The 26,239-nt window shown below is 32.6% G+C and overlaps 1 protein-coding gene across 1 annotated transcript; it reads right to left on the reverse strand.

Moving 5' to 3' along the window:
* Positions 1 to 3,236: 3,236 nt before the first annotated feature.
* LOC111913266 (uncharacterized) lies at positions 3,237 to 5,278 on the reverse strand. The gene is made up of 6 exons (XM_023908985.3): positions 4,911 to 5,278; positions 4,728 to 4,823; positions 4,426 to 4,466; positions 3,826 to 3,943; positions 3,617 to 3,697; positions 3,237 to 3,513 (listed from the first exon to the last, which is right to left on the reverse strand). The coding sequence occupies exons 1-6, from the start codon at positions 5,127 to 5,129 to the stop codon at positions 3,457 to 3,459; spliced, it is 612 nt and encodes a 203-aa protein (XP_023764753.1). The 5' UTR covers positions 5,130 to 5,278; the 3' UTR covers positions 3,237 to 3,456.
* Positions 5,279 to 26,239: the final 20,961 nt, after the last annotated feature.

The raw sequence follows: 26,239 nt of genomic DNA on the forward strand, positions 1-26,239 counted from the left end.
CCGATTCTTGGTACGCATTTAATTCAAGCATTTTTATGTTTTTCTCTGGGACTCGACGAGTTGGAGGACCCACTCGTCGAGTAGAGTCGAGATCCGCAGACATCTTAAGTGATCTACTCGACGAGTCGGGAGACGAACTCGGCGAGTAGGCGTTGTGCGAGTAAAACCCTAAATTTGAGGGTTTGCACCTATATAAACACCTTAACTCAGCCTCCCTTGTCCCTAACACTCCCTTAGAGCTGGATATCTAAACCCTAGCCGTTTGTGTGTGTGTTAAGGCCATTTTGGTGCTCTTAGTTGGTTTGTGAAGCTTAGAAGGAAGGAAGAAGCTGAGAAATTCGAGTTGGGGCTTGTTGATTCAGAGATCTTACTTCATCTTCAGCTTGAGCAAGGTAAATGCCCCTGTTTTGGTCTTCCTTTTTGGTTGTTCATCTTTAGGGCTTAGATTCATGATGCAATTAGGGCTTCTTAAGCCATTTTCAGATTTGTAAGGTGATTCATGGGGTTCTACTTCCAGATCCGAGTCATTGGAGGGGTCTCATGGCATAAAGGTGCCAACTTTATGGCCATGAGAACCCCATGCACATTGTAGAGCACCTTCCATGGACTTTTGAGCTAAAAACCCCATGCATGTGCATCAAATTTGGAACATTACGTATAAAATGGACATTAGGAGGCCAGATCTATGGTTTTGGTGTGTTAAATCCCATTTAGATCGACTGTATAGAAATGGTCAAGGTTGGACTCGGCGAGTCGTTCTTGGGACTCGGCGAGTCGGTGCGTTTTCAGCCATCTTAAACCCTTCTGCGATGGTCAGTTGTTAGAACAGACTCGGCGAGTCCAAGGCAATCTCCTTATAGTTGAAGATGAACTCGACGAGTTGTTAATACAACTCAGCGAGTCAAGAACAGGTTGTTCATCAGAAGAAGGTGAACTCGTCGAGTCCCTAACCCTTTACCCGTCCTTATCCAAACGTGTCGGGTTATTCAGGTTTTCACAAAAAATAATTTAACCCGACATCCGACCCTATTAAGGTATGGGTTGATCGGGTTCGGGTTAATTGGGTTTCGGGTTAATAGGGTCGGGTTAGCCGGGTTAGTCGGGTTAATACACTAAACACTTAATTTAAACATAATATATATGGTTTTTTCAAGAGTGCAATCTGATATAAATTCAAACCATTTTTTTACTCTTTTCTTAACATCAAGAATGCATACAAATTGAAACAAATTAAAAATAAAAGATCATGGACCTCATGGTTATTACAACATACGAGAAAGCATGCATACCACAATAGCTAAAAGAGTTCTTCCATTATAAATATTAAATAGATGAACTTTCAATCTCTAGTTAACGTTCAACACCATGTAGTTTATTCATGTTTATAGTTAGTTTAAAGTAGAAATAACTATCAAAATAAAATCTTTACTTTCTCAGCCGCTCCAGTAATTTTGAGATGTGGAGGTTTTATATCTTTTTGGACTTCAACTTCACAAATGGGAGTTACTTGACCCTCGTATGCTTCTAGAGTCACAAAAATTTACATTTTCAAAGGATTTGTAGTCTTTTTATATAGTTCAAGTAGAGAGCAGTGGAATATTTAAAGGTTGTGAATTCCTAACCGGGTTATTCGGGTTAACCCGAAACCCGATTTTTTTGTAAAAATCAACCCTAAACCTGACCCTAACTACAAATCGGGTTTGTCGGGTTAACCCGATTTGGAATTCTAACCCTACTGAACCCGACCCTAATTACCTTATTCGGGTTAGGGTCGAATCGGATTATTCGGGTTCGGGTTTTTTTGACACCCCTAAGTGTTGCAACTAAAAATGCCCTGAAATAGTGTTTCATCAGAATTGTTACAACAACACTTATACTTAGACAAATCTTTATTTTTATGTTTCATTGACATGAAAATCAATTTAATGACACAAACATATAAACACGCCTCATCATTTTATTAGTTTGGTTTTCATACCAAAATCATCCAAACAAAATTACAAATGAATCAAATATCTAGGAAAACATAATTATAATAATTTCAAACTCATTGAAATAAAAACCATTTTTTTAAAACCCTAGAAGTTCCATATGTATATATCATACACACAATTTCCATTTGTGTGTGCAATATCATACCTAGTCAATTTCTACATAAAAACAATTTATTTGCATGCAAGTAATCATGAACAAGAGTTTATGATATTCTTGTTTTCATGATTACTTGTTGGATCATGGTGGTGGTTTAAACATAAACACACACTAAGCAACATAAAAAAAATAATAATAAGAAAACCATCATGATTTACCATAGATCATATGTTCATCCAAAAACTTGCAACGATAGTAATCTAAAAGAGAGTATATGTGCTTTTACCTTAATTTGAATTCTATGAGTCGATGAGGATCTAGAAATCCCTCTTATTGTTCACACCCCAAAGTAGCAATTCGGAAAATCTAGAATGCCTTCTTATCTTATCTGAAGCCTATAACTCAATAACTTGAAGAGTAAGCAAAAACAATGCGTATGTGTGTTTCTTTGGTTAAAAAGCAAAGGAGGGAGAAAAGAGATCATAGGAGAAGAGTGGGAAAAGAGGACAATAGAAGTTTTTTCCAAGTCAACCCTAATTATCTGACTTGCCATCCAGACAATATTTGAATTAACTAGTTAATCACCAATAACACTGAAAGATTAATTATCTAGGCATAATCAAATATCCATAATTAAACCATCATATTGATGATGAATAACAAACTAGACCCTGTATCACTATACCTAATTTTAACTTAGATTGTACTTTATGTGCAACCCAATAGGCCTATGCAACATTTGTAAAGTTAATAACTTGTTTTGTTGATGAACATATTTCCAGCGATAATAACATCATAAGAAGATCCCATTTGATCATCTTCACACTTCTTATCATCAATAATTTCATGATTTTTAGTCCCAATCCATGCTTCTTCAACATGTATCTATTCAAGAATTGAGCACAATTATAGGGTATTGCTCATTCCTTTCGCAAGTGCAATTGCAAATTCATCAATTCTTCCTCCTACAAAATAATTCTTCAATCGTGTAACACTAAGATGAACAGTGTAACCTAAAATCTATATTAAAATTCTAATACCACTTGAAGCCAAAATAAACCTTATCAATCAAACATTTGAATTTCTAACAAAGGCTTACCTACCTATAACATATAATACCCTTTGTCCAACTAAAATCACAACAATTGCAAAATCAAAAAGCAATCACATGGAATTAATAGCAACATTCTAGCATCAACAATGCTAATTACATCCAAACTTGAAAATCAAGAAATCAAAATCCATTTTTTCATGCACACAAAACTAAAGAATCGGCATCTCCCTACCATTTTATCACATAAAAGAAACAACAAATCTATAGCTAGAGAAAGATTTTCAGTATAGAATTTGACATTTGCATCATCATCATGGGGTGTCAACAATGAGCAGTGCCTCAAGTTCTGCTCGACGACGCTCAAGATCCTACAATGTTACAATGTCTTAATAAGTAAAAGGTTGAAAGAAATGATACACAAGGGTAAAATGGTCATTTTTATCATCAATTCAGACCCTCTTAGGAATTTACCTGCAGATCTTTAATGGCTTGCTGTGATGATACTTCTTTATTTTGGCGAGCACGTTTGAGAAAACCAAGGCAGAGGACACCCTAAAAAAAATTCCAAAATTTAGAATGAAACTTTTTTGAAGTTAAAAAGGCATATATAGCATAATAGGAAATTAAGCTCAAGGACATAAAAACAATGAAATATATAGATATATTTCATTTTGTCTTACTGAAAGAACATAGATGAATCCACAAGCAAGGAGCATGTAACTTGCAATGTCCCGAAGAAGGAGCATCTCATGTCTCTCTCCATATATATCAGGATAAGCTCTTGTCATAACAGCAACACTGAAAATATAACATGTATATAAATTACTAAAAAAAAAACTCCAAATATTATTCAGATTGCACATATTGATACCGAAAAACATGTAAACAATGTCTTTAGTTGCAATAAAAAGAAAGCTTAAAACCATAACAAGAAGCAATGAATAAAGTGCCAATCAAAGTAAACATCAATAAAAGAAGGTAAGAATAAGATCTCTCTTGACTTGTTTAATACAACTCTATTACTTTAGTAGAAAGACCAAGTCATAACATTTAACTAATTTGTCATAATGGGGATCCTCTTAAGAGCTTTCTGCTATCACTTTAGTAGATAATTCATAATGATTTGATTGGATAGCTTTTTATCTGTTCAAAAGACATGAATGCCCTCTCATCAAAATTAAATCTAAGTATCTAGACTTGGAAGGCATAAATTACTGTTAACGTATAGGATGGATGATATAATTCTATAAAAGGTAAAGTACATATAAAAATAGACTTACAAGATTTGCAGCATGCCCCTCCCAGCCCAATATTCCAGTACCTGAAACACACAATTTTCAATCAGAGTTTGAAATCATCTCCAAATTGATAAGATACATGACTAATTTAGAGGATTTTAACTATTCATATAGTGATTCTTTGTTCTTGAACCACTATTGGCACATAATAAGGACAGAAATCAAGCAACGTAGCCCTTTATGTTGATTGAAAAGTAGCATGGGATAATATTTCCATCAAGGATGTATACAGTGTTTCATATAGACTGTAGGCAAGTAAAACGAAAATCGAGATTCGAGACAACCTTCCAGAATTTGATGATGAATGTCCACTCTGTCTCACCGACAATCACAATAACAGCAATGATCACGGCATAACATCGAAAGATACCATCAAATATCTGCAAAAAACATAATATCACGGCGATTTTAGCTAAAAATGTTTTACTACCTGCGTGTAGAGAAAGAGAAATAGATCAACGGCGTACATCTGAAACGTTTTTGAAAGATCTGATGGCAGACAGGACATTAACGATAATGCAGAGAACAGAAGCCATGACGGTTACGAAGCTGAAACACCGACATGTAGCGAGTACCGGGTCGGGTTTGGCCTTAATTTTGGGGTTGGTGCCGCTCGTGTTTGATGAACTGGAGGTGGCAGTAATTATCGGTTGTGACGTCTCTCCTTCTTCGATATCTTTCGCCATGTTTTCCGGCGAACTTCTTCGGCTGTCGGAACTCAGAATCGCCGGTGATCGAATTAGGAAAGGGCTTGCGTTGTGTGTTATTTTCCGGTGGGCTTCTGTTTGTTGTAATGGATCGGCGTTAATTTGCTCGTGTAAATCACAACCATACAAAAAAACGTGTATTCAATATTATAAATTATTAAAAAAAATCTATTTATAAAACAATAAATTATAGTAAAGACAACGTCGACAAAATTGCAAAAATAGTACCTTTCGTTTGTCAAAAAATCCCATTTTGGTCCAAACATTTTAAGTCTAACGTCACTGTTCAAAATAAGATTTTTATTGTGCTTTTATCCCTCTAAAATATAAAAAGAAATCCATTTTTAATTGTTTTTTACTTTTCTTTTCATTAGATCACCATTTTTAATTAAAAAAATTAAAAAGAAATTCACACCTACCTACCCACCAATTTGTCTCACTAGTAACCCAATGTCTCACACAAGCGAGGGTTATCTCTCTCTCTCTCTCTCTCTCTCTCTCTCTCTCTCTCTCTCTCTCTTCAAAAATTGTCAAAAATTATAACGACGATTGGAGATTACAAGCACCATCGGAGATCATATCCACAAGGCTAGACAAACTACTCGTCAAAAATGTCGAACCCAAAGTCAGTTATGGTTTTTCAGCAAGAAAGGAAAGAGAAAACAAATAAAGGGTTTTCAGATTTTGGACTTAGAGTCGCCGTCATATTCATTAGTAACCTTGTGTCGCCATAAATCGAAGCTAGGGTTTTCAAACCCTTAATGGTGGCGATGGCGTTAATCATTGGTGATAGTCTCTCGAAGATGAGCATTATAAGAGATAGGAGTGGTTTTGGGGTAGGGGTAGGGATATTATTTTATTTTTGTTTTTTTATAATCGTTTTTTTAAAAGCTTTTTTTTCTAATTGTTATAGTAAAAAGAAAATAATAAAACAAAATAAAAAAAGGTAAATCATTCATTTTATGTATTTAAAAAAATTGGACAAAAAGTATAAGGGAGAATTTCATATATGCCCTTCTTAAACATCAAAATATCATATTTACCCTTCATAAAATTTCTAAATATCATATTTACCCTTCATAAAATTTCAAAATATCATATATGTCCTTTTTAAACATCAAAATATCATATATGTCCTTCTTAAATATCAAAATATCGTATATGTACTTTTTAAACATCAAAATATCAATGGTAATATCAAAATATCCTCCATCTACAACATGATAATAATCAACAACAACAAAAACTAAGCAATCAAAATATACATTCCATAGAGAGGATTGAAGATGAATCTTTTTGTTTGTCAAGAGGGCGACATTCCAACCATTTAGGAGTTTACATTCCATTATCATAGATGTAAGGATAATATAATTATAATTTTTAATTATTATAATAATTCTAAGGTATAAAAAATGATTATAATATATTAAAAACATTATAAAAAAGGATTTAGGCAAATATGATATTTTGAAGGTTTATGAAGGGTAAGTATGATATTGAGAAATTAAGTTGGACAAATATGATATTTTGAAGTTTAATAAAGACATATATGAAATTCTCCTTAAATAATAAAATTATTGTTTTGGATCAGTGACGTTAGTTCAAGAAATTTTGGACCAAAATAACAATTTCGAAAAATCATTAGGACCATTTGTAATTTGGTCAATAGTAAACTTATATTTCAAGTTATCCCTCTCTTTTTCACTTTCCGAAATGTGAATCACGCTGGAAAAAGTTGCGATTAATTTTAGGGACATTGAATTTGTATATTTAATATTTATTCAAAAACATAAATTTATAGATTATAAGCAAAAAAGACAAATTTATAAAGAGAAATTTATTATCTTCCTACTATTGTTCTTATAAATCCTCATACCTAATTAAATAATGACGTGTGTCATTTTAATATATTAAAATATTGAGAAATTAAATATTTTTTACTTTTTGTTTCTACAAATTCTCATACCCAATTAAATAGTGACATATATTACTTATAATGCACATTTAATGATATTTTAATATAGTAATATGACATATGTTATTATTTAATTGAGTAGAAAGATTTATAGGAAGAACATTTAATTTCTCAAAGATAAAATATGAACTATCCAAGTTGATATTCCAAAGGGTTAATGACTAGGAGGGTAATAAGGATTTAACTTTGTTCACGTTAAGTCCTTAAGGTTTTTTTTGTACGTATTACACCAATATGGTTGTATATAACCATTTAAAAAATGTAATAAAGTTTTAATTTTGCCCACATTAGGTCTCTAAAGTGTTTTTGTATATATTACACCAACATGGTTTTTATAACTGTTTAAAGAGGGATAATAAGGTTTTAATTGTGTCCACATTAGGTCCCTATTTTTAATATTTTTATCATTTTATCTAACTCTTTTACAATTTATATTAGTATCTAATTCGATGACTTCGTTATTTCATCTTCTCATTTTAGTCGCATATTCACCACAACTACGGTTTCAATTGAAAGGTTACATAACAATTTTTTGTCATTTTTACAAAAAAAAAATAACGATGGTGATGATGATGATAATAATAATAATAATCAAAGTCTTGGTGGTTAAGGCTATGTTTGGTGCGCCAAACTAGTTTATTTTTCGATCTTTATAAAGTTGTCATGTTTGACAAACAAAAAAATAGCTTATAAGCTAGCGTTTTAAAAAACTACTTAGACTAGCTTTTTTAAAAGTTTTTAAAAAAATTTTCAAATGTACCCTTTAATTAAGCTACTTTTTAGCTTGTCAAACATGACAATTTAAAAAAAGATCGAAAAATAAACCAGCCTATTAGCTAGTTGTAGCGCACCAAACATAGCCTTAATCACTAAGACTTCGATTATTATTAGTTTTTTTTATTTGTAAAATTAACAAAAAATTGTTATGTAACCTTTCAATTGAAACCATGGTTGTGGAGAATGTGCGACCGAAATGAGAAGATGAAATAATAAAGCCATCTAACTAGATACTAATATAAATTGTATAAGAGTTAAATAAAAAGATAAAAATATTAAAAATAAAGATCTAATGTGGACAAAATTAAAACCTTATTATCTCTCTTTAAACGGTTATAAAACCATGTTGGTGTAATATGTACAAAAAAGACCTTAGGGACCTAATGTGTACAAAATTAAAACCTTATTACATTTTTTAAACTGTTATATACAACCATTAGTTTATAACCCGTGTGAACCACGACTATAAAATTAATTAAACTTTCATAATAAAAATTTATAATTATTAATTAATTATTTTAAATAAATCATTTTAAATAAATTATTAATTAAGAGATATATAAAATTTTAAAATTATTATAACTTCAAATTTAACATATAATTAGAAAATGTAAAGTTGAATTTTGAAATGAGTTGTTTAATATATCTACTTGACACATGACATAATATCAATGAAAAGTTGTATTAAAGTGACACTTGACAAAAGAAGATTAAAACTATTCATTTATTAGAATACTAGACGAATTCTCGCGCGTTGCGCAACGAAAATTAAAAATATATTGTTAGAATATTAAAAATATATATATTTAAAATGGTTATGTTATTGACATTAACTTTGAGATAATATTTTTACACTAATATATATATATATATATATATATATATATATATATATATATATATATATATATATATATATATAATCTCTATTATTTTTAACAATTACTATTATTGATTAATTATATTTTTACTTATACGATCATTTTCTAATTTCAATAATGATGTTCATTTAAAATACAATTTATTTATAGCTAAATGTAATTTATAATTTGATGTTATTATCATTTAAAATTGTTATTCATTAATTTTAAACCACTTATTATTAATAATAAGTTAAAAAAGACTTTTAAGAAACACTTAATATTATCATTAAAATGTGAAACATACACTAAATAATAAAGTGATAAGATAGACAATTTGCATTTCAAAAGAGACTTACATGAATAATATGACATATCCATGTAATTTGATTTTATTATTTATAATTATTGCTTATTAATTTTAAAACCACTTGTTATTATTAAGAAGCAAAAGAAACTTTTAAAAAACACTTATTATTAAAATTAAAATGTGAAACATATACTAAAATATAAACTGATAAGATAGACAATTTGCATTTTAAAAAAGACTTACATGGATAATATGACGTATCCATGATTTTTAATTAATTATTGTTTTGAAGCAACATGAACATACAAACATGTATACAATAGTTAATTAAATATTATATATATATATATATATATATATATATATATATATATATATATATATATATCACCTTCCATAATATATGATCGATAACATGAATCTAATCTAATTTACATTAAAATTTCAACCACAACATACAATGATATTCTTAAAAGAATACTTGAATCAAGAAAATACAAAAAAGAATTAGTATATAACAAACTTACAAATTAAAAACTTCAACATAATAACATGGCTCGACAAATTGTTCAAAGCCCTCAAACCAACAGAAAAAACTTTAAACTTGTTTTCTTTGTAAATTTTGTATGTGATCTGTATTTGTGTGTCTACTAAAAAAGATTGACCTTTTTATAGTAGAGTATCCATTAAGTGTTTATTAAAGATATTATATAAGTTATAAAACATTTGAGTTGTTAATTATTATTAAGAGATTTTTGAGTGGTATTCATTAAAATAAGAGGTTTCAAATGCATGAGTTGTTTGCAAATTTTTATGGAGGTTTCAAATGCACGAGGTTCAAGGAAAAAATGTTAGCTTTATAAATATGTATGATATGGATATTGATGTAATATGTACAAATAAAACATTAATGATTTAATGTGAACAAAGTTAAAACTTTGTTACCCTCCTAGGTCATTAACCCTATTCTAAATGGTAACTACGTACATAAATTTTAAAATCGATTAATTGATATATTTTTATTGTAACTTTTATCGATTTAAAAACAATATCCTTATGAGTTTCATTTTATTCAAGAAGATACAAAATACATTTTGAAAATTAGATAAATTATATTACAATATTATATATATGTTGCTTAAGTTGTTGATTTACATTCTACTTTTATCTGTCATAACTAAGCTTTATATATTTCACATTATTTATTTGTTAATCAAGGACAAACAATTAGTAACATAATTGTTGTAATATGTGTTTATTTGGCTAGTTCTTCTACAAAAATTTTTGCTTAATTTTAGGTGGTAAAATTATAAAATTGGTCCTTATGATTGCCATTTATTTGTGGTATTGGTCCATATTCCATTTGAAATGACAAATATACTCTTTAATAATTCATTTTTTTAAATTCTTTTTATTTCTTTTTATAACTTCTAATTATTCTAATTAAAAAAAAAAAAAAAAAACCCAATCACCCCTCTTATCCCTGTCACGTACATTTATAAACCCAAAAGACAAAGGATCCGTTGGCCCTCTTCCGCCATCGGCTTATGTTTGTGAGATCGTGGTCCTCTCTCTCTCTCTCTCTATCTATCTATCTATCTATCTATCTATCTATCTATCTATCTCTTTTATGTTCTTCATCCCCAAATAACGCTCACATGGAGTAGTCGGGGTTTGAAGATTTGACCGCTACCAACACCAAACCGTCAACATCATTGTTAACCTCATCGAATCCAACGTCATTATGAACCTCATTGTCATCGCTGAACATTAACCTCCGTTCTGGAAACCCTAACTTTGACGACGGATTTGATAAAAATGATGGAGAACACAAACAATAACAATAGAGAGTTGTGAGGTGGTGGTTCGTTAGATGTCAGAGCATATTGAAGCACGTATGTGGGGAGATGGAGGGAGAAGTGACGAAGATGGTGGTAGTTGACAAGGATGATGGAGTTTTGGTGTTCGTCGTCAGAAAATGGAAAATGAGAACAGAAAGAAGAAGAAGAAAAAAAAAAGGAGTTTTGTCGTTCGCCGGAGTTTTGGTGTTCGTCGGATGTCTTGGTTTCTGATGAAACACACATACACACACATACACACACACACCGCCTGTTATGATTTCTAGTGAAAAAAAAGACACATTCCCCCATAAAGAAGCTAGTTATGTTTTCCAACGAGAATATCGGTTGCCGACATTGATTTCTAGCGAGAAGGACGGTCGCCGCCGGTGGTTCCGGATAGAAGATGGTAATACCGGTTATGGAGGTGGAGTTGGTGATGAATGGGCTTCTTTGCTCACAACTATGATAAAGATGGAAAGGTGGTGGTTTATTTATTTACTTTGTTTTAAGATAAAAAAAAATGTAAATTAAACCAATTAAAGTATTACAACAATTAAAAAATGAAAAAAAAATTATAAGAACATAAAAGTATTTTGAAGTGTATACGGCACAAAATTACTAAAAGATCCAAAATTAGATGATTGGTAACCATCAAATTTTTTAGACCAAAACCATAAATTTTGACAACCATAGAGAAAGTAGGAGGGTATTTAATTTCTCTAAAATATCATTAAATGAGCATTAAAAGTTACATATGTCACTATTTAATTAGCTAGAAAGATTTGTATGAACAAAAAGTAGAAGGATATTTAATTTCTCAATTAGAGAAATTCAATGTTTTTAAAACCGGTTTTTTAATTGAACTGGTCGGGTGACGTTTTCCGGTTCAACCGGATGGTCAAACTGGTTCTATATTTTTATATGTTTTTAATTATCCTTCATACATTGATTACAAAACTTATCATCTTCTTAGTATTACAAACGTAATAGAATGCAACATATAAAAACAATTATTATAGAAGCCAAAATCAAACAAACAAGCCCAAAACAAACACAAAAATCCAAGACTGCCCGGATCAATCCGGTCCATTACGGTTCAATTCAGCCGGTTGAACCGGTTTTTTATCAGAACCGGCCGGTTCAATCCGGTCAGGAAATCGTTATAAAACTGGTCCAAATCGAACCGTCGTCACCTCCGGTTCTCGGTTCGAACAGGTTTTTAAAATACTAGAGAAATTAAATATCATTCTACTTTTTGTTCCTATAAATCCTTCTACCATTTAAATAATGACACGTGTCATATTAGTATATTAGAATATCATTAAATGAGCATTAAAAGTTATATATGCCACTATTTAATTGGGTAGGAGGATTTATGAACAAAAAGTATGAGGATATTTAATTTATCTTTATCTTTTCTTTTACTTTCTGTAAAGCGGTAGGATTAGGAAAAAAATCTTTATCTTGAGATTATTTATTGGATGAAAGAGGAAAGAAAGGAAATGAAGATTTTTGTTAATCTTTTTAGAAATTGTACTCCCAAATTAGGAAGAATTGGAGAGAAAACGAAGATCATTTTGTTTTTCATTTTTTTCCTTTAGTGAACTCGGGAGCGGAGCATAAAGGAAATAAAATAAAATATAGGATATGATCTTCTTTTCTTTTCTCTCAAATTCCACCCAATTCGGGACAATAAATTCTAAGAATGTAACACTCGTTTTCAGAATGTACCAGTTAAAGAATTATTGGAGTCATATGCATGGTTTTTGAGGAAATCCATATGTCACGGCATGGTGCATGGAATGTCACAGTGTGGCATGGCATATGAGGATCGCACGTTTTAATGATCGCCACGACGTGGGATGAGGATGGGCACGATGTGGTAGCTGTTGCAGCCCAAGCCCATGATTTTTAGGGTTTTCCCCATATTTAAAGGCTCTAACTCTTGGTTTAGGGCATCTCCTTCAGCCTCCACATCTCCATTTCGAAATCCTAACCTCCATTGTAGATTAAGAGCTTGTTTACTTGATTTTGAGGTTGTTCTTCTTGATTTGGTGATGCTTGTGAAGAAAGGAACTCCTTCTTGCTACAAGGAAGCATAAAGCAAGTCTAGATCCATCATCTTCTTCAAGTTTATGGACCTTTGGAGGTAAAAAGCTTGCACCATGACGTTGTTCTTTTGATATTCATGTTGTTATTCATTATTGGTTGGTTTTGGTCTCATTCTTGGATGCGCTTGGAGTTTGAGTAACTCCATAGCTTAATATGACATTCTTATGGTCATGGACTTCTGTTATGTAAAGAAAAAGGTATTGTTTTGAGAGTTCTTGGACCCATGTGCAAGTTTTGGAAATATTAAGGACTTAATGAACTTAGGGTAAGAGATCTTAGCTTGGAGTGAAGTCCAAATGGATAAAGTTGGAAACTTTATCCATTAAGTCATTGAGAAGGATTATATCTGAAGTTTTGAGCCTTAATATGTAATGATTAAGCTCTTAACGAAGATATGAGGAAAATTGCTAGTGACCACGCGTGGCCAATGAATGACCACGACGTAGTGTTGTCCAGTCTCATGATTGTTTTGTCCATACATGCCCACGGTATGACCAAGGAGGGCCAACGACATAACGATGTTCCACATGTCATCTATTTTGACCTTTCATGCCCACGACGTGGCCAAGGGGCCTCCATGAAACATTCCAAAATATGGTCCATAATTTTCGTTTTTCAAATCATTATTAAAACCATAAATCATCCATACTCATAAATAAAAATGTGTATCATGTATCATATAGTATCATAATATCTGTCATAAGTCAAAATCTCATATCAAAATATCATAGTAAAACTCTCAGGCTGAAGACTGTGGTGTGTGCCATGTGATCATCCCGCGCCCTTCCCCTTGCCAGTGGAAGTACCTGAAACCAAAACTAAAAGTTGTAAGCATGAAGCTTAGTGAGTTCCCAAAACTACCACTTACCATACACATATAACATGCAACTAAGAGATACGGGCCCCACCCACACTCCGCTGACTCTAAGATACGGGCCCCGCCCACACTCAGCCACTTCGAGGTACGGGCATCCCCCACACTCGGCTACTACGAGATACGTGCCCCGCCCACATGTTGGATTAGTGTCTAAGCCTGTAACCATAATTGGTAAGTACTTGACCCGATTGTGCATGGTCCTTTTGGGTTGCCTTCACCAAAGCAACTTGACTGGGGAAATAATAGAGAGAGAGAGAGAGGTTATTATGATTTATTAATATGTTATAAGAATAATATATTAAAGAATAAATCATATTTGTTTAATTAATATTGGTCAATAATTAATTAGGAATTAATTTTGTGATCAAGTGTAATTAATTAAACTAGAGGGGCTGAATTGTAATTATGTGATAGTTACAAAGTAGGGTAAGGATTATCCTAGAATATGGGTGGACGAAATCTAAAGGATATGTATCCTTGAAATCGTCCAAAGATATGGGCTTTCAAGGCTTATCTTATTGTTACTTGGTGGACAAGCAACTAGATAAGGATAAGGACTAAGATCCTAATCTCCACACCTTTATAAACACCCCTTTGCCATAAGAATTCGTCCATGCTTCCTAAAGGGTTCTTAGGGACGATTTCTACCTCCTTCATTCTCTCTCTATAGCCTCTCCAATTGCTTGTGGTGTTTGTGAGCCATTAGAGGCACTACACTTGTGGTGCTTGCTTTCAAGACTTAGGGTTTGAAGATTTAAGTTGTTATTACAATATAACAACAAGAGGTATGTAATCTAACCTTCTTGGTTAATTTCGAAAATAATAATCATCATTAGGGTTTTATTATGTGTTCATAATGTTGTGTATCTAATAGTGAAAACATAGATCCAATGATTAGGGTTACATGTACACATAGGATTGTTTGTATAAAACTCATCAGTGGTATCAGAGCCACTGGTTAACTTGTTTTCAATTAGTTTATTCAATTGTATGAACTTGACATATTAGGGTTTATTGCCAATAAACCCTAGGAGGCTAGGATTTTCGAGATTAGGGTTTGCAAACCCTAATTTGCAAAAGTTTGAATAAGATTTTCAAACCCTTTCCTTAAACCTTTAAATTTCGAAATCTAGGTTTTGTCTTAATCACTTGATTTTCGAAATTGGCCTCCTCCCCAAGATAAGATCCTAAATTTTAGGGATTTGGATTATCCCATATCTTGTAATTATCCTTTAATTTTTATATATGGTAATTAAAGATTTTGGATTATCTTAACCTTATTTTCGAAATCTATAGAGATATTTAATGGATTAGGATATCTTAAATGTATAAATGGTAATTATCCTCATGATTTAGACAATCCCTTATGATTTAATAATTAAATTAATAGTCTAATTCAAGATAATTATTAAATCAAGAGTTTTAATATTTAAATTTTTAATTTAAATGTCTTAAATTCGAAAATTTTAAGTGAGATTAAAACTTAATTGTTTTGAAAAGTTTCAAAACCTGCCCTCAAGTTTTGGAATTTAAATTGTTGATTCACAGTTTAATTTTGAAAGTCTAAATTCTAAAACCCTAATTTTGAAAAGTTCAAATTAAACCCTTATGGTTTTAATAAATTAATTAAGTGTATAATTAAAAGAGAGTTAATAAATCCATAATGATATTGGTTAATTAAAAGTGTAATTTAAACCACCTAGTATTTTAAAAGTATAAAATACACCCTTATGCTATGTATAACATTAAAGGTTTAATATTATATATGTATAACTAAAATACTAGTCTTACCGTGAGTAGGCCTCATTCACGAAGCCAATCTATAAGGGGGTATAAGGTTATGACCTATAAAATGGCCGTTTAATGGGTATCCACTCTTACCCACCGCTTCCTTGATTGGTGGAGGGTCGTTAGCCGAATGGGTAGGATAGGGCAATCCTTTCTTCATTAATAAGTATGATGAATCTATGTAAAGTAACTAAACTCTTTTACAAATTCCCAATCCTAGTTACTCTAGGCAAAAGTGAAATTGATGCAATCCCATGAAATTACACTTTGTACCCTTGCTAAGACGTTAGTGGAGCGCGTGTCGTTAACTGACACACTAATTGGGTTCTAGGCGAAGGTGGCAAAGGGTGACTCAATGTTTGTCATAGTTCGATGGAGCGTGTGCGGTTTACCGGCACATCGAATAGGTGACTGTAACAATGAGGGCACCATGTAGATTTGCATGGTTATTCACACCCACTTTGTGATCCTCGGCATCCCAGTCACAAACGAGAGGGGCATATCGAGATTTAAACATGCCATTGAAAAGTTCAATGAATCTCAAAGGAAATCTAGGAATTTTTAATACATTTAAAACTTAAGCCTTTATGTTTTTCATGGTGAAGAATTAGTGAATCGTCATTCACTTACCTCCGAATTATTTGCATGTTGGATTACGGCATCGCTCTTCTAATGTGTAAATAATGTTGTTGGATCCTAGCCTTAATGTCTCATTTGGGTGTTTCATTAAGGATTCAATCAACTAACTTGAAATTTCTCCCGTTATGTAGATGTCTGATTCTAACCGTGGTCTTCCCGAATCCCAAGGAAAAGGTGATCCTGTTGAAAGTGAAAGCTTGTTCCAAAGTGAAGGATCAATGTGGACTAGCTTGATCTCACTCCCTCCTCCTCCTCCCGTTGTTCTCCCCGACCCACAAGATCGAAGATTTGAAAGGTTCAAGATCACCGAGACCCTATTGGCAATGCAACATGAAGATGGTAAACTCGTGTGTGCTCACGTCCTAGGGATGAAATCACACATCGATAGGTTGATTATTTTAGGTGCGTCTTTCCCCAATAAGGTGGCTGCGGACTGGGTTCTCCAGTCACTCCCTGAGTCATATGATAAGTTCATAAGAGAGTATTATATGATGGACATTGACGCGACCCTCATTGACTTAACTTACATGCTTATTGTTGCTAAATCAGAAATGATTTGGCAAAGTAATGGAGCATATTTGTCTAGTAAATCAACCAACCATGCTTCCGTGGACGTTCTAGGAGAATCCACATGTTTCTGCTGCCAAGGGAAAGGGAAATGGATATGAAGCTGCCCAAAGGAACTAAAGAGTCTAAGAGATGGGAGAGTCAAGAAGTATGGCTCTGCTTCAGGTATAAAATCCACTATCTAACTCCATTAAATTCCTATTCTTTATACATAATGTGATAAGATTACATTTGCATGTTATGCAGGATTAGAGAAAAGAGAAGAAGTTTGATGGAAGAGCAAGATGAGTCTGATCATGAAGAAATGGATTACGATCACATGGATTCGAAGATCAGATTTTGAGCTTAGGAAGTTATGATAGATTTGTTAGGAGTATTTGATTACATAGTTTTTCAGTTGAATTTTGCATTGTAAGGACATGTTTTCCGCTGCTTTTATGAATATAATTTATTTGGTTTTATCTTATTTGTTTATCCTTACAATGGCATATATGAAAAATTGATGTTTGTGTACTTCTATTATTAGCAAAATGGATTTGATTCTTAATTAAGTTATTTGTGGAAGTGTCAAGAGTTTACCAAATAGGGAGAGTTTCTCATCGCCCAAGTTTCAAGTGGATAGAAAATTGGAATCATACAACTTTATTGCATGATGAATGAGAAATTTCATATTTGGAAATTTAGACAAATTCTTTGACAAAGTGTCAAGTGTAGGACTAAGAGATCAAGTACACAAAGTTGTGTGTTGATCAAATCCACCACAAGAGTAACAAAGATATTCGTCATGATTTACTAAGGTTAAGTAAATATGATTATACTTATGAGATTAAGTGTAATTCTGAATTGATTGAAAAGGTTTCAATCAATAGCAAAACGAATAAGAAGAATCAAGTAGGCAGAAAGATAAAAGTTTCTCTATTCTAAGAAGAAGGGAGAGTACCTTTTATTATGTTTTATGATAGGTCTTAATGATGAAGAACCATATCTCAATTAATCCTCTAAGTGAGTCTTAGTGCAATTGTATGTCTAAGAAGAGGAATCAAGAATTGAATAAATAGTTAAATCAAGAAGCCAATCATACTTCGTTCCAATGTCAAGTCTTAGAGTTATACTCCAAGATTGTGAATTAGGTGATAAGTCTTAAGAAGGGCTATAACATTCGTCAAATGTGAAGTTTGGAAAAAGGGTTTTTCTTGTTCTGGCACATTTGAAATTGGTAAATTGTGATGTCTTGGATAAGACAAAGACCAACTAGGACCAATTATGTGAAGAGTTTTGTCATGATAAAAACTACACTAACTCTTCAATATTTGTTTGTCGAGAAATGTTTCTTAACAAGGGAATCTTATATGTCAAGGAGTCGGTGGGAGTCTTAATGGTCTTGAAAGGTTTCAAGAACAAATCAAGAATAGACCTTATAATACATCACTAGCACACGACTTAAGGTTTACAACCTATCGTGATTTTGTTTCTATGCCATTCCAAATTGAGTTAATTATGCATGTGAGTTCTACGAGTTCTCAATAGATTGTATAGGGGCAAGGCACCTTGTTCAATGGAAACTAAATTGAAATAAAGGGGTGAGCTGCTAAATAACTTGGAAGCGATGGTGGGACCCTTGATGGAAAGAAGTTAAGAAGAGCAAGTTCTATCCATAAGAGTTCTATCACTAACATTATCTTGTGATTATGGGTATGACAAATTCACATGGATAAGAACGGATACACCACAAAATCTAAGTGTTATAAGGTTTCTTTCATTCATAAGAATGCTTGTAAGGAAATGCTTTCACTAAGAGAGATTTTGAGGATGGCATCATGTGATTTGGGTTTCTCAAATTCAACTTTGATTACGGCATACCTCTTCATAGTTCGAATTGTGGGAAATGACAAATAGGTCTGAACATCTTAGACTTATTGATATGAGTCCTAGAATCGTTTAGACATATACATATGAGCTGTCCAAGGAAAGGTATATGAGTTTAAGAAGCTTAGATAGAGTCTTATCAAAGCATCTAGTATTATAAATATGAACTTAAGAAATTGTTTTCTAGAAGTTCAGCTGATTTCTGAATACATGTCAAAGCTAGTGGGAGCATAAGTGTTATGCTGGTAAAGAAATAATCATCATGAAAGTGGGAGCATGATTATTATGGTAAGTATTGCAAGTTAGCAATGTTAATTATAGACAAACAAGTGTTGTACTTTGCAATTTCGTAAAGGTTGAAAAGTTGTTTTGCTATAATTAAGGGAGAGAATATTGTACTTCGTTTCATAATCTAAGGCTTAGATTGAGAAATTTTAATAAATTTAGCCAAAATATACATAGCGAGTTCTTAAATTTTGATTATGATTATGGCGTCCTTCTTCATAGTTTGAATTGTAAGAAGGTGACACATAAAATATTATGGCAGAAGATTAATAGAGTATCGTATCTTTATGTAAGACATTATCCATCATGTCCCATACACTTCGGGTATAGGAACAATTGCACATGCCATAACATTTGACCATTATAAAATTTTTCCAAATGTCTAGCGCATTAAGAGGGAAAAAGGACAAGAATAGGTTTTGACTAAGATAATTAAACAACTGTCAAAGGACGATCCAAAAGTTCGTTGAGGATTGGTCACTTGTGAGTAGTTGGAAGTATGGTGTTGAATGGACCATATCGGCATTATTATGAATAGATAAGATTCTATTAAGAATGAGTTGTCATATGGTAAATATGGAAATGTTTCCATAATTGGGAGTTGGAAATTAAGAATTTATGTCTAGATTAGAAAATTTTATGCAAAAGGATGTTAAAAGGAATGTACTTTGAGTGAGAGACATCACATCTATAGAATTGTTCTGTAACAATTTTTGATAGAGTACCTTGTGATTTCGTTGGCCGAGTCTTTGTGATTTTTGTGCCGTGACTTCACAAGAGGATCATTGCATAAAATATTAGAATTTGACATATTCTAAAAGGTGGAAAGAATTTGGTATTCTTACACTAATTATAAGGATTGGGGATTGTAAAATGAGTTGCATTTGAAAAGTTTCAATTGATCTATTTCACAAAGTATGGACCATAGGAAACCAAAGTGTGCATGCTTGGAGCATGGGACAATTGTGGTTATGATTCGAGTTATAAAGTTGAAACATTATACAATGGATAATGAGTAATCGATATGGTGATAAATAAAAAGGTGTTTTATTTGTGCTCAAAGGTTTGGGACCATATAGGATTAGTATTATTATTGTGTTTCACTTTGCATGTTTTGACTTCCTGAATAATTAATTATTTCATAATAATCAAATTATTCGAATGGTCCACAATCATTCATATGTTGGAAGTAGGTATGAATGAAGAATGTCATGAATTGGTTTGTAGATTGTCTAAAGTGTATTAGACATAGCAAAGGTTTGATGCATCGTTCATGAGTGCTTATGAATATGATTTTGAGCATTGGATTAAACCCACACTTACTTGGATCGCTTCATGGATTTTATCACGAGCGATTGGTGAGTCGATAATATCTTGTATTCTTGAAACCGAGATGTGTGAGTTGTATCTTGCGAATCAGTTACACATTGATAATATGTAAACGCACCAGTAACTTGGTGTTATAAAACTTATTGTTGTGTGTGATTTGGTGAGTGAGTGCAAGCAAGCATTGAGTCGAATTTTATCCATTCCTTTTACCCAAAGTGGGATAAAAGCGATATCTGTGGACCCCTCGATGATTTAGTGATGACAAACGTAAATGCTCGGCCGGGCTAGGGCTAATTTTATTTGTTCAATTAGTCAGTCGTCGTAAATCGGAAATCGAGAAACAACACATAGACTGAGAGAATGATTTCAATCCATGTCTCGTGTCTATACTGTTGGATTAGTGTCTAAGTCCATAACTATTTTGGTATGTACTTGACCCGATGGTGCATGGTCCTTTTGGGTTGCCTTCACCAAAGCAACTTGATTGGAGAAATAAATAGAAAGAGAGGATAATATGATTTATTAATATGTTATAAGGATAATATATTAAAGGAGAAATCATATTTGTTTAATTAATATTGGTCAATAATTAATTAAGAATTAATTTTGTGATCAAGTGTAATTAATTAAACTTGAGGGGCTGAATTGTAATTATGTGATAGTTACAAAATAAGGTAAGGATTATCTTATAAGTATGGTGAACGAATTTAAGGTTGAAAAGCCTTAGAATTCGAGTATGATAAGGATTCAAGGATTATCTTATTGGTTGCTTAATGGATAATCAACTAGATAAGGATAATGACTGAAACCCTATCTCTACACCTATATAAACACCACTAGGGTTATGAATTCGGGTATCCCTTCCCAAGAAGTCCTAGATACGAATTCTAACCTCCCTCCTCTCTCTTTATACCTTCTCCACTTGCTTATGGTGTTTGTAAGCCATTAGAGGAGTGACACTTGTGACTCTCTGCTTTCCAAGGTCAATTCAAGGAGGAATTGGATTGTTATTGCTACATAACAATCAAGGTATGTTCTTAAACCTATTTACATGTGAATTCTGATTTCCATATGCTAGAATTAGGGTTCAAGTCTTGGATTCAAAGTATGTACAATAGAGAAACCTAGATCCAAGCTTTAGGGTTTGTATGAGCACCTAGGATGTCTTATGCCCAAAACCCATCAGTGGTATCAGAGCCTTGATTGGTTTCTATTGTATTGATGCTTGCTGTAACTAAAAAAAAAATTCGATTTTTTGCATTCTGGAGGCTGGACTCGCCGAGTCCAAGGTGACTCGACGAGTCCAAGTCTGACTCGACGAGTCAACTCGTCAGAAGGAGGGTACTTCGGGATTTCTTGCTGTTTTTGCATTGGGATAATTACCTTATCATGTTAGATTAATATTAATCTGATTATATGATATATTTGACTATATTTTTAATCTAATTGAAGATATTTATCAATTAATAGGATAATTGTTTCCTTATAAGATAATTGATTAATTATTTTAAGAAAATTGATAAATTATTTTGCAAGAAATCATCAAATATGGATAATTATGTGATTAAATGTTAATTTGAATTATTTGATCCTTGTTGTTGTGAAAAGTTTCATATTTGGCCCTTTAGGTTTTATAGTTTAAATTTGAACCCCAAAAGTTTTGTTGTTTTGAAATTTAAATAGTTGAAACCTTAATGTTTTGAAAAAGGTTTCAAAACTTGCCCTCAAGTTTTGGAATTTAAATTTTGATTTAAATAGTTTAATTTTGATGCATATTTAAATTCTAAACCCTTATGGTTTGAAATGTTTCAAAACTTGCCCTCAAGTTTTGGAATTTAAAGGTTGATTAAAAGTTTAATTAGAAATGTTAAATTCTAAAACTCAAGTATAGTTTTGAAAATGTTCAAATCACACCCTTATGGTGTTATTAACTAATTAAGGTGTTTAATTAAAGAGGTTTAATAAATCCATAAAAGTTTAGGTTTGCAATTTAAGTAAATTAAAAGTATAATTGTTAAATTGAACCACCTAATATTTTAAAAGTGTAAAATACACCCTATACTATATATAACATTAAAAGTCTAACATTATATATATGTATGAGTAAAAGTCAGTCTTACCGTTAGTAGGCCTCATTCACGAAGCTGGTCTATAAGGGGTGTTTAAGCAAATTGCCTATAAAATGGCGATTGAATGGGTATCCACTCTTACCCACCGCACTCTTGACTAGTGGAGGGTCGTTAGCCGAACGGGTAGGATAGGACGAAACCTTCCATTATAAGTATAATGAATTATCAAGTAACTAAATGTTTTATAAAATTCCCAATCTTAGTTACTTAGGCAAAAGTGAATTGATGCAATTCCATGAAATTACACTTTGTGCCCTTGCGAAGACGTTAGTGGAGCGTGTGTGGTTAACCGGCACACTAAATGGGTCTAAGCAAAGGTAGCAAAGGGTGACTCAATGTTTGTCATAGTTCGGTGGAGCGTGTGTGGTTTACCGGCACATCGAATAGGCGACTGTAACATGTGAGGGCACCATGTAGTTTGCATGGTTATTCACACCCGCTTTGTGATCCTCGGCATCCCAGTCACAAACAAGAGGGGCATATCGAGACATAAACATGCCATTGAAAGTTCAATGTATCTCAAAGGATCTAGGAGTTTTCATAGATTTAAAACTTAAATTTCTTTTTCGATTTTCATGGTGGAAATTAGTGAATCGTGATTCACTTACCTTCAAATATTCTGCAACTAGATTACGGCATCCCTTTTCTAGGTTGTAGCGTATTGTGTTGGGTCCTAGCCTTGGAATTTCATTTGGGTGATCTACCAAGGACTCAATCTATCAACTAACTTGAATTCGTTTTTCTCCCGTTTTGTAGATGTCAAAGTTCGACAACTATGGTCTTCTTAAATCCCGTGGAACAAGCATTCCACATGAAGATGATATTCCACGATTCGATCGAGGAACAAGAAATCATGCTTCACTTCCTCCTCCTCCTCCTATTGTTCTCCCCAACCCACAAGATCGAAGAATTGAAAGGTTCAATATCACTAAAGCCCTATTGGAAATGAAACATGAAGATGGTAAACCCGTGTGTGCCCACGTTCTAGGAATGAAATCACACATTGATAGGTTGAAAATGTTGGGTGTGTCATTCCCGAATGAGTTGGCTGTGAATTGGGTTTTGCAGTCACTTCCAGAATCATATAATGAGTTCAAAAGAAAGTATTATATGATGAATCATGATGACAACCTCATTGACCTAACTTACATGCTCATTGCTACTGAATCAGAAATGATTTGGCGAAGCAATGGAGCGTATTTGTTGGGAGAGTCAACCGACCATACTTCCGAGGACGTTCTAGGAGAACCGACCTGCGTTTGCTGCCAAAAGAAAGGGCGTTGGATACAAGTCTGCCCAAAAAGCCTGAAGAGTCCAGAAGCTGGGAGAGTCAAAGAGTATGGCTGCGCTTCAGGTAAAATCCACTATCTAACTCCATTAAGTTCCTATTCATTAATTCTTAATACATAATGTAATAAGATTGCATTTGAATGTTTTACAGGATCAGTGAAAAGAAAGGAAGCTTGGTGAAAGAGCAAGATGAATCTAATCACAAGGAATGGATCTTGATCGCATGGACTTGAAGATTAGATTTTGATCTTAGATAGTTATGATAGAGTTGTTAGAAAATTTTCTTTTGAAATACATTGTTTTCAATGGATTTTGCATTGTAAGGACATATGTTTTCCGCTGCTTTTATAAATAAAATAAAATTTTTGTTTGACTCATTTATTTATTTATTTCCTTGCAATGAAATCGTTATGAAAATTGGTGTTTGCATATTTCTACAACGAATGGATATGATTCTTAGTTATGTTATTTATGGAAATGTCAAGAATTTACCAAATAGGGAGAGTTTCTCATCGCCCAAAGTTTCAATTGGACAGAAATTTGGAATCATGCAACTTGGTTGCACGATGAATGAGAAATTTCATATTTGGAAATTAGACCAATTCGTTGACAAAGTGTCAAGTGAAGGACTAGAAGATCGAATACACAAAGTTGCATGTTGATCAAGTCCACCATAAGAGTAACAATGATATTCGTCATGATTTACTAAAGGTTTAGTAAATATGATTATACTTACAAGATTAAGTGTAATTCTGAATTGATTAAAGGGTTTAGATCAATAGCAGAACGAATAAGAAGAATCAAGTAGGCAGAAAAAAATAAAAGTTTCTCCATTCTAAGAAGAAGGGAGAGTAGCTTTTATGCTTTATGATATGTCTTAGTGATTAAGAACCATATCTCAATTGATCCTCTAAGTGAGTCTTAATACAATTGTATGTCTAAGAAGAGGAATCAAGAATTGAAGAAATGGTTAAATCAATAAGTCAATCATACTTCGTTCCAATAACAAGTCTTAAAGTTAAGATTGTGACAATGAGTGAAAAGTATTAAGAAGGTTTAAAACATTCATTAAATGTGGTAAGTTGTGATGTCTTAGATAAGACAAAGACCAACTAGGACCAATTTATGAAGATTTTTTTTTTGATAAAAGCTACACTAACTCTTGAATATTTATTTGTCAAGAAATGTTTTGACAAGAGAATCTTATATATCAAGGAATCAGTGGGAGTCTTAATGGTCTTGAAAGGTCTCAAGAACAAATCAAATAAACCTTATCGATCATCACTAGCACACGAGTTGAGGTTTACAACCTATTGTGTTGGCATTATTTTGATTCTATACCAATCCAATCGAGTTAATTATGCATGTGAGTTCTATGAGTTCTCATTTTGAACGCAAAGCACCTTAATCAATGAAAGGTACATTGATAGGAAAGGGTGAGCTGCTTAACTACTTGGAAGACATGGTGGGCAGCTATGCTTCCATAAAGGCAAGAAATCGAGATCAAGAAAGTTCGATCCATAAGAGTTTGAATTTGTCGTAAACCTTGGTTTCGACAAATTCACATGGATAGGAACACATACACCGCTCAAATCTAAGTGTCATAAGATTTCCTCCTTCATGAAAATGATTGTGAGGAAATGCTTTCATTAAGAGAGATTTTAAGAAGATAGTGATTGTAAAATTGCATTCTCAAATTCAATCATGGTTACGGCATCCCTTTCCATAATTTGAATTGTGAGGTTTGGCAATTAGTCTTAATTGTTTAGATACACATATGAACTATCGAAGGCAAAGGTGTATAAGTTCAAGAAGCATTGATAAAGGATTATCAAAGCACTAAGTATTAGAAACATGAACTTAAGAAATTCAATAAGTATTTTTTTCTGGAAGTTAAGATGTTTTGAATACATGTCGAAGCTAGTGGGAGCATAAGTGTTATGATTTATAATAATCATCAAGATAGTGGGAGCATAAAAGTTATGATTGTATGATTATTAAGGAAAGTATTGCAAGGTTAGCAATATTAATTATAGAAAACAAGAGTCATACTTTGCAAAGTTGTAAGAGTTGAAAGGTTGTTTTACTATAATTAAGGGAGAGAATATTATGCTTCATTTCAAATCTAAAGGATTAGGTTGAGAAATGTTAATAAAATTTAGTCAAAGGTACAAAGTGTGTTCTTAAAATTTCGATTATGATTACGGCATCCCTCTTCACAATTCGAATTTTGAGAACATAGCAAATAAAACATTATGCGTCGTGTCCCATATGCTTCGGGTATAGGATCGATTGCAAATGCTTTAATGTTTGACCATTCTAAAATTTTTCAAATGTCGAGCACATTTAGAGGGAAAAAGGACTAGAATCGGTTTAGACTAAAATAATTAAACAACTATCAAAGGACAATCCAAGTTCGACAAGGATTGGTCGCTTGTGAGTAG

This window comes from Lactuca sativa, chromosome 5 (assembly GCF_002870075.4).
Source record: "Lactuca sativa cultivar Salinas chromosome 5, Lsat_Salinas_v11, whole genome shotgun sequence".
Lineage (NCBI taxonomy): Eukaryota > Viridiplantae > Streptophyta > Magnoliopsida > Asterales > Asteraceae > Lactuca > Lactuca sativa.